General features: G+C 38.7%; 1 protein-coding gene across 1 annotated transcript; it reads left to right on the forward strand.

Moving 5' to 3' along the window:
- Nucleotides 1-12,922, forward strand: il12rb2l (interleukin 12 receptor, beta 2a, like). Its single transcript, XM_034089120.2, has 15 exons — nt 1-141; nt 546-641; nt 2,765-2,906; nt 3,005-3,153; nt 3,415-3,566; nt 3,761-3,902; nt 4,488-4,564; nt 4,676-4,904; nt 7,046-7,240; nt 9,444-9,548; nt 9,681-9,827; nt 10,338-10,496; nt 10,643-10,715; nt 11,033-11,114; nt 11,351-12,922. Exons 2-15 carry the CDS (start codon nt 572-574, stop codon nt 11,741-11,743), a joined length of 2,115 nt encoding a protein of 704 aa, XP_033945011.1. The 5' UTR covers nt 1-141; nt 546-571; the 3' UTR covers nt 11,744-12,922.
- The last annotated feature ends 50 nt before the right edge of the window (nt 12,923-12,972 follow it).

Genomic DNA, 12,972 nt, shown 5'->3' on the forward strand with positions numbered 1-12,972 from the left:
GGGCGTGGCGACACATCGGAATGGATGAGGCACCGGTGGTAAAATCTGAAGAAACATTTTAAACTTCACAACAAACTTTGAAACAAGGTTGTATATGACTGCGGGATGCACGACAGACCCCCAAGCGTGTCTCATAACGAGGTAAATGCTTTGAAGTTATATTGAATCACTAAACATCTTTAAACATGTCGCTTTAAATTTAACAAAATTCAGATACGAACTACGGTTTTGGGCTACTTTCACTTAGTATTTGCCTTTGGACTGTTGCCGCTGTGCCTTTATTTATTAACTATATACCGTAATTTACTGTATGTATAAACTCACTAACGTTACAGTAAATGTAACGGGACTGTCCGCATGTATGCTATTTATGTACAAGTTTACAATGTACAGTGTTTCGATGCACGTGCTTGTGATTATGACTCACTACATTTAATCCGAAAAAATGCTCAAATGCTTTTTTTAAATACATGTTGAATGTTGCCCCTTCTGTGGATGATACACTTTGTTTATTCATATGTATATATGTGTATTTTTTTGTACAGGCACTAAAGGTCTGGGTCTAAATGTAATGGCCACACTTTGGACAAGGTGGCTTCTTTCCATGTTGTTGGCCAACCTGCTAAATTGTCTTGCTCAAGGTAGGCTTATTTTGTGTTTTTGCTATGTAAATTAAAAATATGTATATGCTAAATTCTTCCTTTCTATCATATTTTTACTGTGCTTTTGTTACTTTGTGTGTGTTTTTTCTAATGTATAAATTGACTACCCTGCAGAGAAAATATTGCCAATTTAGTCCACTACATAAGATATATTAGACTTCCTACTTTGCTGCCTAATATTGTTCACTTACTAAATAAATGATCTGCTTGCCATTACGTTGTGTTTAAAACCTAAATACCAAAGGTTGGATAGTAAAGTTTATCAAACTAGCTCAAATTCAACCAGCTACAACATTACATTTGAATGTAATATAACTTACGTTGTCCAAGCTTTGGTAACACTATAATACAATCATCTAGTTCCATGGTGTACCACTACAAAACTGCTTCACAAAAATATAAAGTACATGTTTAATACATTTCCCTGATGGGATGTTGTGCTTACACTAAAGGCATTACATCAAGCTTTACATGTTTTGACGAAGGGCTATTTGTACCGAAACATGCCGACCACATGCCCAGAGGATTTCTAATTTGTTGACTTCAGTATGATCTGGTATTATGTCTCTTCTTTAGAAGAAGGAAGTGGTTACAAAGGAACGTTGCATTTGGGCACAGACCTAAACAAAGCCTCATTTCCTGTTAATGTTAAAGTCGGTGCTCTTCCTTGCAAGGTGCGGTGCGCAGGCATTTATTCGATCATAACTGAAACGTTTTTGAGCAATAATTTAAATGTAACAAAAGGTGTGAGTGAGTTTGTGGGTATGGGCGGATACACGTAAGAGTGTTTAGATCTCTGTACTTTTCTTGTGGTGAAGAACATTCACATGTTGCTTTCTGGTGCTTTCTTATATTCTCTATCAGCTATTCACTGGCCATCTCTTTACTGTTTTGAAAATTAAAACTCTCTAACAAAAACACTAATGAATAGTAATAAGAATTCATATTTAAATTGTACTGGTAAAAGTGCTCAAACTGACAGTAAATCAATACTGGGTGTTTTGACTGGAATGAACTATGGAGAGTTTTTTGAAAAGCTATAAGAATAATGAAGGACCTGTCTTTCTGATGACATGGTTGGAGTTCTACGTTCCTATTTTTTCTCATACACTAAACAAACACAGCCTAATTCAACAGCTCCTACTTTTGTGAAAATGATAATGGTCAGTGTTACGTTCCCTTGTAGAGCTAGGGGTACCAAGGGAAGTAGCGACACACCAGACAGCCGGACGAGAGAAAAAGGAGAGGAAACGGAATGCCGAAGGAGTTTAAGTGAGGTTTTAATGCGTCAATAAGTAGGGCCGCTCACCAGCCAAAGTACAACACAAACGTACAACAAACAACACAACTATGCTGGGTCTCACACAGAGACGCAGGGCAGCAGCAATGCGCTCAAATGCACCAAAGAACATCTCCACTTCCGACTCAAGGAAGACAGGGACTAGCTGAATGTTGCTACCAACATCAAAAGCAGCAGCAGAACCTGAAGGTGTAACGGCAGAATTACCCACCACAGCTGCTTGGAGCTCTAGCTTACGCATCCGGACAGCAGTGTCTGCCTCCAACTTCCTGATCTCCAGCTCATGCTTCCTGCTCTCCAGCTCCCTCCTGAGCTGAAGCTCACGCTCACGCTCCTCCCTCTCACACTGGAGACGAACCATACGCACTTTTACCCTGGCATCTAATTTAGACCCCATAGCAACGGCTACTTACAAATATTATTATTTATTTACAAACTTCCCCAGATCCTGCCTACCAAACTTTACCTACCTATCTTCTGGAGCGTGTCGGGCTCGAGGCGACTTTAAAGGCAACCATCAGCGGCCGAAACCCTGAATCGCCTGCCCCCAACAGGGAATGAATCCCCACCCAGGATTACCCCCAAAATAAAAAAGGCAAAATAAAAAATGAGTGCCTGAAGGAAGGACTGATTCAGTCCAGCTAGACACTCCCCTGTCTAAACTGAGGAAGCTGTTCAACAGTAAATCATTTCACAGCCAATTCTACACCTATATATTCAAAATGAGATATTTGTATAGGAATATACTTTGAACAGAGTTTTTCACTTTTGGTTGTATCCCTTATCCTGTTTATTCTTACAGGTCCTCCTGTTGCTCCCTCTCCTCCTGAGTGCTCTATCCCATGTGGTGAGAAAAACAATTGCGTAGATATCCACTGTAATCCCGGGCTGGACCCTCGGAACTCCACAGAGTACAGCCTGCACTGGGAGCCAGCAGATAGCGAGTAAACACAAACGAACATATTCAATGTCATGTCATCTGACAACTTTAAAACTTTTGATAAAATATGTTTTAAACCTCTTGTCTTTTCCTCTTTTCCAGGGAGAGGCAGAGGATCAGTGGTAACACTTCGGATTGGATTATCCGTCGCGTACAATTCAAACGCGGGAAACTTTGTGTTTGGGTCCAGGCTAAGAACCAGTATGGTTCTGCTAAATCTCCATACTCAATACTCAATACTGAACATATCCGTGAGTCAGTCTTGAACGTTCTCGTGTTTGAATACAGACAAGGCCACTATCAGCAGTAATAATAATAATAATAATAATAATAGTACTTGATGCCAACCTTTATGACCATTGTTTACCTATTTATGGGGAAAAGTTGGTACTGACTTTTGTCACTCCAAATATTAATCTTGAAATTACTGATTTAGATTGAAGTGATACTTCATATTGGATTGTTGTTGTGTATATGTAATAAAGGTATTCTGTATATGTCTTTTTTCCTAGTCAAGCTGCCCCCTCCAAAAGTTGCATCGCATCAAGAGTCCTTCAACATTTACTGGAATTTCACCTGTGATGATATGGATGATACCTGTGGTCTCTTTTTGAGACGATGTGATGTTCGATATCGGACTGAGGCAGAACAAGACTGGCATGAGGTGTCTGGTTTAGGTTTTATCTTTCACTAGTTTCCTTTTCTTCACCTCAACATGCTCTACACCGCGAAATGGAGTTCAGACACAAAGATAATCTTGACAACGATAAAACATTTTAAATTGTCGATGGACTAAAGCTATGTCAACTGAATGAATGCTTCAACTCCCCCCCCCCCCCCCCCCTCCTCTCTACACAGGATGAGGATGAGGATGATCTCAGCTATACAATGGACGATCCCCAGCCCAGCACAGTCTATGAATTTCAAGTTCGTTGTTCCTGTGGCAAATGCTTGAAGAGCGACTGGAGTGCAATCCACAGATTACGAAGCACAGAGACAGGTGGGTCCATTATGTCCATTTGTTTTTGTTTTTGTTCTACTGTTGAGTTAAAAAACAGTTTGACATTTTGTGAAATACATTTTTTTTTTTTGAGGCGTTAAGATTAGAAGATTGCTAGATTAGATTAGATTCAACTTTATTGTCATTGCACAAAGTACTGCTGATGATGGTATTGTTTTTTTTAACTTTAGTCTTTGTGTGTGTGTCATCATCACAAAATGTACTCCTGTAAACACTTACTGTAGCTGAAACTACCACAGAAGGGGTTTTGAGTAATTGTTCAGGTGTGGTGAGATACAGTTATGAAACCGTAAAGTTGTGTTGTTTCTTGCAGCGGCTTGAGTGAACCAATTGGAAGACATTCACTTAACAGATATTTACTTAAATGTGTTTAATGGAGACAGTTATAATGCAAAGATGAAACAAAAAGGTCTCCTCTAATTTACCCCACCGGTATCATCCCCCCTACTTAACACAATTAACATTTTACCTGCAAAAACTGAACCAAGGAATTCAGAAAACCTGCACTGGGTTTTAATTTTGCAATTTTATTTCTGGTCTCTTATTTGGTCCTCCCTTCTTTAGCCCCTGTTGGAGTGCTGGATCTATGGCAGGACTGTGACATAACTCAGCAAGGCTCTGACTGTGCTTTGACCTGGAAGGTAAGTAAACAATTACATACAATCATTATTCTCTCACTGAAATATAGAACCACAGACTCACTTTATCCAGACTCTCTGTGGCTAACCTGTCTTTCTCCACGCCCTATCAAGAAACTTCCTCCGACTTGTGGTCTAATTCTGGGATATGAAGCCAGACTGTCTTACAACAGCACTCTGGTGTTGCTGAATGTGTCTACAGCTGAGCCAAAGGGCTTATTGGTGTGTGAGGAGATACAATGCCACCTCACGTCCTCTCTAAAGGACGTATCCTCAGTCAGTGTATCTGCCTACAATGCTCAGGGGGCCACGGTGCCGTCTTACCTCACTTTGCCGATACCAGGTATCTTTTGATCTCCCATACTGTGGCTGTGTTTGAAATCACTGTACACATACTGCATACTTCATACTCAATAAGCATGTACTCAGTGGCGTTTTTATATGTACAAAAGTGGTGGGACACAAAAAACTTAGATGTCTATAAGCTTCTGCAGAGAGGTTCATGGCTGGTGAGGCACTGGCACTGACTCTTCAGGTTTACAAATATTATATTTTGACCTAAATCAAAATATAATATTATTTTCAAAAGCTTTTTTTGTCTGATGCTTCAATTAATTTTAAACAGACAGTTCAACAGAAGGATACCCAAAAAATGTAATTTTATCATTTAAATATTGAATTGTTCTCTCTTAGTAAGATCCCATTTTCAATAAAATTGCAGTCTTACCTTGACTTGAAGATTAAGATCATTTGCCTATCCTTCTGGACAAAAATCTCTATTACTTTTTTGTAAAAGTCCTCCTTATCTTCTTGTAGTTTCAAAAGTCTATCATAAATCTAATCTAATCAATAGATTTATGATTATACAATTATAAAAGTAGGGTAGACATGTGGATATTATCTGGCTGAACAAAACGTGCATTTATCTAACAGGTTTGTTTCCCACAGATCTTATTTGGAGCTATTTTCTAAAATCCTATGGAGAATTCTCATTGCTTTTTTGTGGAGGGAAGCCATGCGCAGCTCACTTCCGGGTTTTAGGACGCGTCACTGCAGCTCTCTCGTCTCCTCTTCACACACCACACTTTTCGCGGCACACGTACTTACAGCAAATCAGCTCTGAATGATGTGAGATGACGTATGGTGGGGATGGCAGCTCTATGCCCCTAGGGTCATTATTTTTTTGCCACACACATTAAATAGGAAAATATTCTGAGCATGCGCAGTGTCGTTTTTACAGTCACTATTGACTTAGTGTCTTAGACAGTAAGAGGGAGGGGCAGGATCGTGTTTTGTCCCACATGGCTCTAAACAGCTCAATAGACACACACTGTAGACACTAATTAGAAGAACACAGACTAAAACAGCAATGTACAGACGAATCCGATGATTAAACATGATCTTAAAATATATTTTATATTTTTTTTAATTAATTTTTTGCATTTTTTTGTAATCATTATTTGTAATACTTTCTGCTGACACTAGGTGGGGCTGTACCCCACCTGCCCCTAATGACCAGTCGCCACTGCATGTACTGCATACTGCAGAAATGTGATGATTTAGAATGCCATTACCAGTAGTATATAGATGCACAGTGTACATCACATCACTGTGATTAACGGTCCGAACTACAGTTCAATAATATTGTTTGTCACAAATGTAAACCATACTCACCTTTACTATTTCCTATTTTTTGAAGGCTTAATAAAACAACTAAAACATTACTGTCACTAGCCATTTTTAATTATTATTTAACTAACGCTTGAGTCTTTAACACGTCGGCTTAGCGCTCCTTACTTACAGTTGAGTAAGTCCATTGAGCTTTCGTCTCATAATCAGAAATTCTTGCCAATCTATTTTAAATCAAATCAAGTTTTATTTATATAGCATATTTATAAACGATTTTTGGTTGAGCCAAAGTGCTGTACATATAATAAAAATAGCCTACAGTAGAGACACTTTACAGCAAATACAACAGCACAGATTGTTCAGAATATCAGTATGAGAAAAACGACACCCTCTGTCCTTAGACCCTCACATCGTAAGGAAAAACTTCCAGAGAAAACCCACAGTTTAAAGGGAAAACTGGGAGAAACCTCAGGGAGAGCAACAGAGGAGGGATCCCTCTCCAGGACGGACAGACGTGCAATAGATGCCGTGTATAAAATCTAGTCATCTCTCGCATAAACAGAATCTATATAATTTTCTGTTGAAACGCACGACACACTCACATGTTTCAAGACATAATTAGAATGAAAAGTATGGATAGAATATGTGCTAAAAGTAGATGCATATCATCAAAGGTCATTTATTGTAAGATCAAAACAAGTCAGTGTTTCAAATATGGAATAATTGACACAATATATAAAATATCTTAAACATTTCTTGAGTAAAATTCACTTTGAGCAGCTTTGTAAAATAAGGTAATTGAAAGAATATTTGTATTATCAAAATCAAATAACAAAGCATTTGTGTCTTTCTAAGGTAAAGAGAAAACAGATCAAGCTATTCACGTTGAGATGAATGAAGAGAACCTCACTGTATCCTGGGATTCACCCTCTCAGCCCTCAGACAACCTGAAGGAACATGTGGTGCAATACAAACAAGTTGGCTGTCTTTCAGGCCAAGGATTTGATTGGGTCAAAGCTACCACAAACCAAACAACAGCACTTTTTAAAGGTCAGTTTATTTTGGATATGTTTATAGTAATACAACATGCAACAATGCTGCCTCGATCTTTCAAACATCTGATTGAGAAGCCCTAGAAAGCAATACAGACCATTCATTTAAAGTAGAAATACACTTCAAAGTAGTATTATTAGTGCTGCAATCAAACTGCATTTGTTTCCAAACAAATATTGATTTTTATTTGACCATAAAGATGAATCTACTTGTTTTTATATATACAGGAAATAAGTATTTGATCCCCTGCAGATTTTGTAAATGTACCCACTTACAAAGAAATGAACAGTCTGTCATTGTAATGGTTGGTTTATATAAACAGTGAGAGTAAGAATATCAAAAAGAAAATCCAGAAATTGACGTTATATAAAAGAAAAAAATTGATTTGCATTTAACTGTGGGAAATAAGTATTTGATCCCCTTGCAAAACATGTCTTAGTACTTGGTGGAGAAACCCTTGTTGGACACACAGAGGTCATCTCAGGGAGGATTCTGGTCCACTCCTCTCTGAAGATCCTCTCCAAATCCTTCAGGTTTTTAGGCTGATGCTTGGCCTCTCGAAACTTCAGATCCCTCCACAGATTTTCTATGGGATTAAGGTCCGGGGACTGGCTAGGCCCCTCCATCACCTACATGTACTTCTTCTGTAGCTACTCCTGTGCTGCCTTGTCCGTATGTTCAGGTTTATCGTCCTGCTGGAAGACCCATCCATGACCCGTTTTCAGTGTCCTGGCTGAGTACGGCACATGGCCCCAGACATCCTCTCCTCGATGAGGGAAGTCTTCCTGTCCCCTTAGCAGAGAAACACCCCCAAAGCATAATGTTTCCACCTCCATGCTTTACGTGGGGATGGTGTGCTGGGGGTTATAGTCAGCATTTCTCTTCCTCCAAACACGGCGGGTCGAGTTGATGCCAAAGATCAACATTTGTGTTTCATCTGACCACATCATCTTCTCCCAAGCCTTCTCTGAATCCTTCAGATGTTCATTGGCAAACTTCAGACAGTCCTTCCATGTACTTCTTGAGCAGGGGGACCTTGCGTGCGCTGCAGGATTTGATCCATTATGGTGTAGTGTGTTACCAATAGTTTTCTTGGTGACTGTGGTCCCAGCTGCCTTGAGATCATTAACAAGTTCCTCCTGTGCAGTTCTTGGCTGATACCTCACCTTTCTCATGATCATCAATACCCCACGGGGCGAGATCTTGTGTGGAGCCTCAGACCGAGGGCGATTGATGTTCATTTTGTCTTTCTTCCATTTAGAAACACACATTATTCTTCTGAATAATCGCACCAACACTTGTCTCCTTCTCCCCAAGCTGCTTTCTGATGGTCGTGTAGCCGATCCCAGCCTGGTGCAGGTCTAAATGATGTCCCTGAGGTCCTTAGACAGCTCTTTAGTCTTGTCCATGGTGGGGAGGTTGGAATCTGATTTATTGACAGGTGTCTTCTATACAGGCAACAAGTTGATATTAGGAGTACTTTTTTAAAAGAAGAGGACTTATGTAACCGGTCTGTTGGAGCCAGAATTATAGTTGGTTACTTATTTCCCACAGTTAAATGCAAATCAAGTTGTATCTTTTATATAATGTCAATATCTGGTTTTTGTTTTTGATATTCTTACTCTCACTGGTTATATAAACCTACCATTACAAATACAGACCGTTCATTTATTTGTAAGTGGGTAAATTTACAAAATCTGCAGGGGATCAAATACTTATTTCCTCCAGTGTATCTGTAACAACATGGCTGCTGTTACTGTCCAAATCAAGGAACATCTGTAAATATCCCAAAGTACTAAATCCCCCTGTCTTAGTGCTAAAATACTAGTAGCATTAATAAGCAGGCTTGTTAACATTCCTCTGGTTGTTCCCTTGCATTTGGATATCTACTGTGGCAATTTGTTGAGTTGCCTCATTGCAAACTCTCTGGTAAGCAGAGTTTTAGCTTGTCTGTCCAGGGCTTTTATTGTGAGAGGGGGATCATGACCGGGTGGCTGACAGGATTGTGTTGTAAAGCGCGGCTTATATAGAACCAATCTAAATGCACATGGTATAATTAGTCTACAGCCATTACATTTAGCAATCAACTTTTACTTGATGATCTTAATTGAAGAAAAAATGTTGTCACTTATCCACCTCTCAATGATAATCACCACTCTATGATTGCCTGTTGAACTCTAGTGTGTGTCTCCATCTGCAGGTCAATATAAAAAGTACACCCCGTACCAAGTGTCACTGTTCACTATATCACATGGCAGTGAAGTCCATCACATTTCATCCGTTATTCGATATTCACTTGAAGGATGTAAGTATTTTAGCATTGTTTTCAGCTGTCTTTTTTTAAATATTACAGTTTATTTCAATAAAATATGTTGTCTCTTCTCATCAAATAAACTGGACTTGTAACTATCATGTACTTCTCTCTGTATAATTTCAGCCCCCTCCGCAGTGCCATCATTTAAGGTGTTCTCGATTGCTGACACTCAAGTGACCTTGTTTTGGGAGTCTGTTCCTCTATCTAAACAGAGTGGGGTGATCCTGTACTACCAAATAGTTGTATACAGTGGAGTACACAGACAAACCGGTAGGCTACACAGCAACAATATATAACAAAGGGTAAAAGCGTGAATCTCCTGTGATGTTTGCCAAGAACAATGATTTGATGGAATGCAATGCACACATTCATTTAAAAAAAAAAAAAACAACGTTTCATCGAGCAATATAAATTGCCAAAATGTGGTTTATGGCTACTTACCTGAAACACTAATGACACCCCCCCCCACCTGCCATAGCTGTACTACTGTGCTAAGTGCAACTGTTAGCCTGCTTTACTAAATGTGGAAAATGCTAAACAATATCAGCATGTTAGCATTGTTAAAGTGATGTAGAAATTAGAGTTGAATGTCAAAATCGATCCTAACTCTAGAATTGGTTCTGTTAAACTGTTTTATGTGGGGCATTACAAAATGAATTTGAATGTATAAAAATAATGATGAATATATTAAAATAAATATAATTAATCATACTAGAGTAATGATATACTTTGGTGATTCTCTGGTCACTAACTTTACCTCAAATTATTTCTCTTTTCTAGTGCACAATGCGAGTGCATCTCCACAGCATGAAAATACTTATAAACTGGAGCATCTCAATCCAGAGCAGAACTATGAGGTGCGAATAAGAGCCGTGACGGCAGCCGGGCCCGGAGCAAATGCCACCGCAAAGTTCAAAACGAAGCACCGTGAAGATTACGGTATTGCTTCACATCTTAATTATTTTTCTTTTTGCATGTGATTAGCCATTTTGAGAGGTGTAATTTGATTATTCTTAAACCATAACCGGTTTGTCCGTCACATTACTGGCTTTAATCCCCCCCCCCCCATCCACTCTCTTTTACAGCCCACCGTATATTACCAATTGTGCTTGTAGTCCTTTCTGTGGTTGTGATATGCTTCGTCATTGCCTTATGCAGGTGAGATATTCATTGTCATTGTTTTTTTTCATATTGCTCAACCTATATTGTCCTCTGAGTTATGCATAGCTGTTATACATCATGTATTGGTGTTATCCAATGTCAGAATATTGAAGCTAGTAAGTCCAAAGTCAACTTTAATGTACATTTTTCTATGTGTTTGTGCAAACAGAGAGATCGAAATAACGTTTCCAACAATCCCAAATACAATAATACAAATATACAACTATGTATAAATATGTATATCCTCTATACATGTTCATATTTTCTTTTTGAATATGGGTGTCTTATACTGTTTTTTGTTTCTAATCTCTTAGAAAGAACAAAGCGTGTCTTCCAAGTTTCTATTACAAAGTGCCAGATGCCCGTAACAGCCACATTTTCAAAAACATGCACATGGTAAGAGATTGACAAAGAAATGGCTAATTTGTCTTCTTACAGTATGTCAGAAAAGGATTTAAACTGATTGTTGTTCTTGAGTTATGTTATTATTTTTCGCTAATCCAATGGTATCACCTTATCCCATTTACAACTACAATTCACGTTAGGTTGTCAAGTACTAGTTGGATTGTGTATAACCAAAACATAACGGAAGAGCCTGACTAAATATTGGTTCTGTCTTTGATCTCCAATAGATTAGTGACTCTTTGGGTTGGATCTGCATTCCCCTCTTTGAGCCACATCCCAAGATCTCTCTGTTGGAGGTTGTGGAAATCCGAAGCAGGGTTTTTAAGTCCTCCCTGGAAAAAGCCTCCGACCCTGAAGGATTAACAACGCCAGTGATCGGAGATGAGTGTTCACAGATGGACAGTCAAGACGATAAGAGGGAGGAAGCTGTCCCAGAGGAGTGTCACAGGGCAGACCATAGATACGGAAGAGAAGAGTACAGCAAAATGGTTGACTCCGAAGAGGAGAGGGACAAGAAGGAGGAGAACGGGGGAGATTGCTTGAGCTCATCAGAGGAAGATCAGTCAATGTCGGGCTACGAAAAGCACTTTATGCCCACTGTTTTTGAACTTAGAGTTTGATGTTTTCTATATGAATGGACTGCATTTGAATGGATTGCATTTAGACAGTGCTTAATGACCCCTCAAAGCTCAAAGTCAGAATTCACCCATTCACTCACATTCATACAGAGGGAGAGGCTTCCTAACAAGGTGCTACCTGCTCAGGGAGACTACACACAAGCCATTGGGAGCAATTTTGGGTTAAGTGTCCTACCGTGCTGGGGACCCAACCACCCTCTACATTGACTTATCAACATTCATATCACATGTTTTTTTCTTTTTTCTTTGAAATGTGCAAGACATGTTTAATGTAGACATTTGATTTTAGGCCATGACCCTCAGGAAAGGTTTCAGTAGCATCTCTGCAGGCCCCAGGAGGGTGGGCTCAGGTCATTGGAAATGTACCAAAGCTTATGACAGTCAGCCAGTTTTTCTCTCTAACCTGACTTCTACATTTAAATATTACTTATTAAGTACATGGCAATCACTTTCCTTACATTTCCTTTTTTAATTACATCTCAAATGTAGGCCCCCATTGTTGTGGGTAAGGCAAAACAACACATGTGGCCACAAACTGACAATTTACTGGGGGTGCAGTAAATTGTATTTATTTTATGATCGACACATTCATTCAGACTGGACCCTAAATATAAAGTAAATTAGGAATTATTTGTGATGATAGCACCTTCTTATACACATAATGACATGTATAAGTATCTCAGGATACTGTTTGGAATGTAAGTACATTTGTGTTGCATATGTATAGTATGGATATTTAAAAGGAAAAGCCATACTAAAACGTAGTTTTTCTAATCAGGTGTCCCTGAATTAATGCCCTATCTGTTGGGTGAGGATGTTTTTGTTCAATTTGAATGATCAACTTCCAGATAAGCTTGTGAATGTTGGACATTTGATCATGTGTAATATGTAAAGCAGAAAAGCCCATAAACATAAAAATGAATTTAAGAGCTACAGAAACTTTTGCTATTTTAAACTGACTGAATGTAAATGTTAAAATGTGATATCTGGAGTTATTTCATGATATATTTATAGTAAGGCAATGTAACCACTTCCTTTTTAAAGTGGTCTTTAATTATCCTTAACATTTCCTTGCACATTTGATATCGCATCTTTTACATGATATTGCATTTTTTACATGGTTTGTATGTGTAAATAAAGAAACGTCCTGTAAAAAAGAAATGAATAATAACTACTACGTTTTTATTTATGTATATACAATTTAAACAAAA

Source organism: Pseudochaenichthys georgianus, chromosome 8 (genome assembly GCF_902827115.2).
Source record: "Pseudochaenichthys georgianus chromosome 8, fPseGeo1.2, whole genome shotgun sequence".
NCBI lineage: Eukaryota > Metazoa > Chordata > Actinopteri > Perciformes > Channichthyidae > Pseudochaenichthys > Pseudochaenichthys georgianus.

Coding starts and splice junctions, on each gene's coding strand:
- il12rb2l (XM_034089120.2), top strand. CDS start 572: ATGGCCACACTTTGGACAAGGTGGCTTCTTTCCATGTTGTTGGCCAAC. Junction 2,907..3,004: donor TGGGAGCCAGCAGATAGCGA/GTAAACACAAAC, acceptor CCTCTTTTCCAG/GGAGAGGCAGAGGATCAGTG. Junction 3,154..3,414: donor ACTCAATACTGAACATATCC/GTGAGTCAGTCT, acceptor CTTTTTTCCTAG/TCAAGCTGCCCCCTCCAAAA.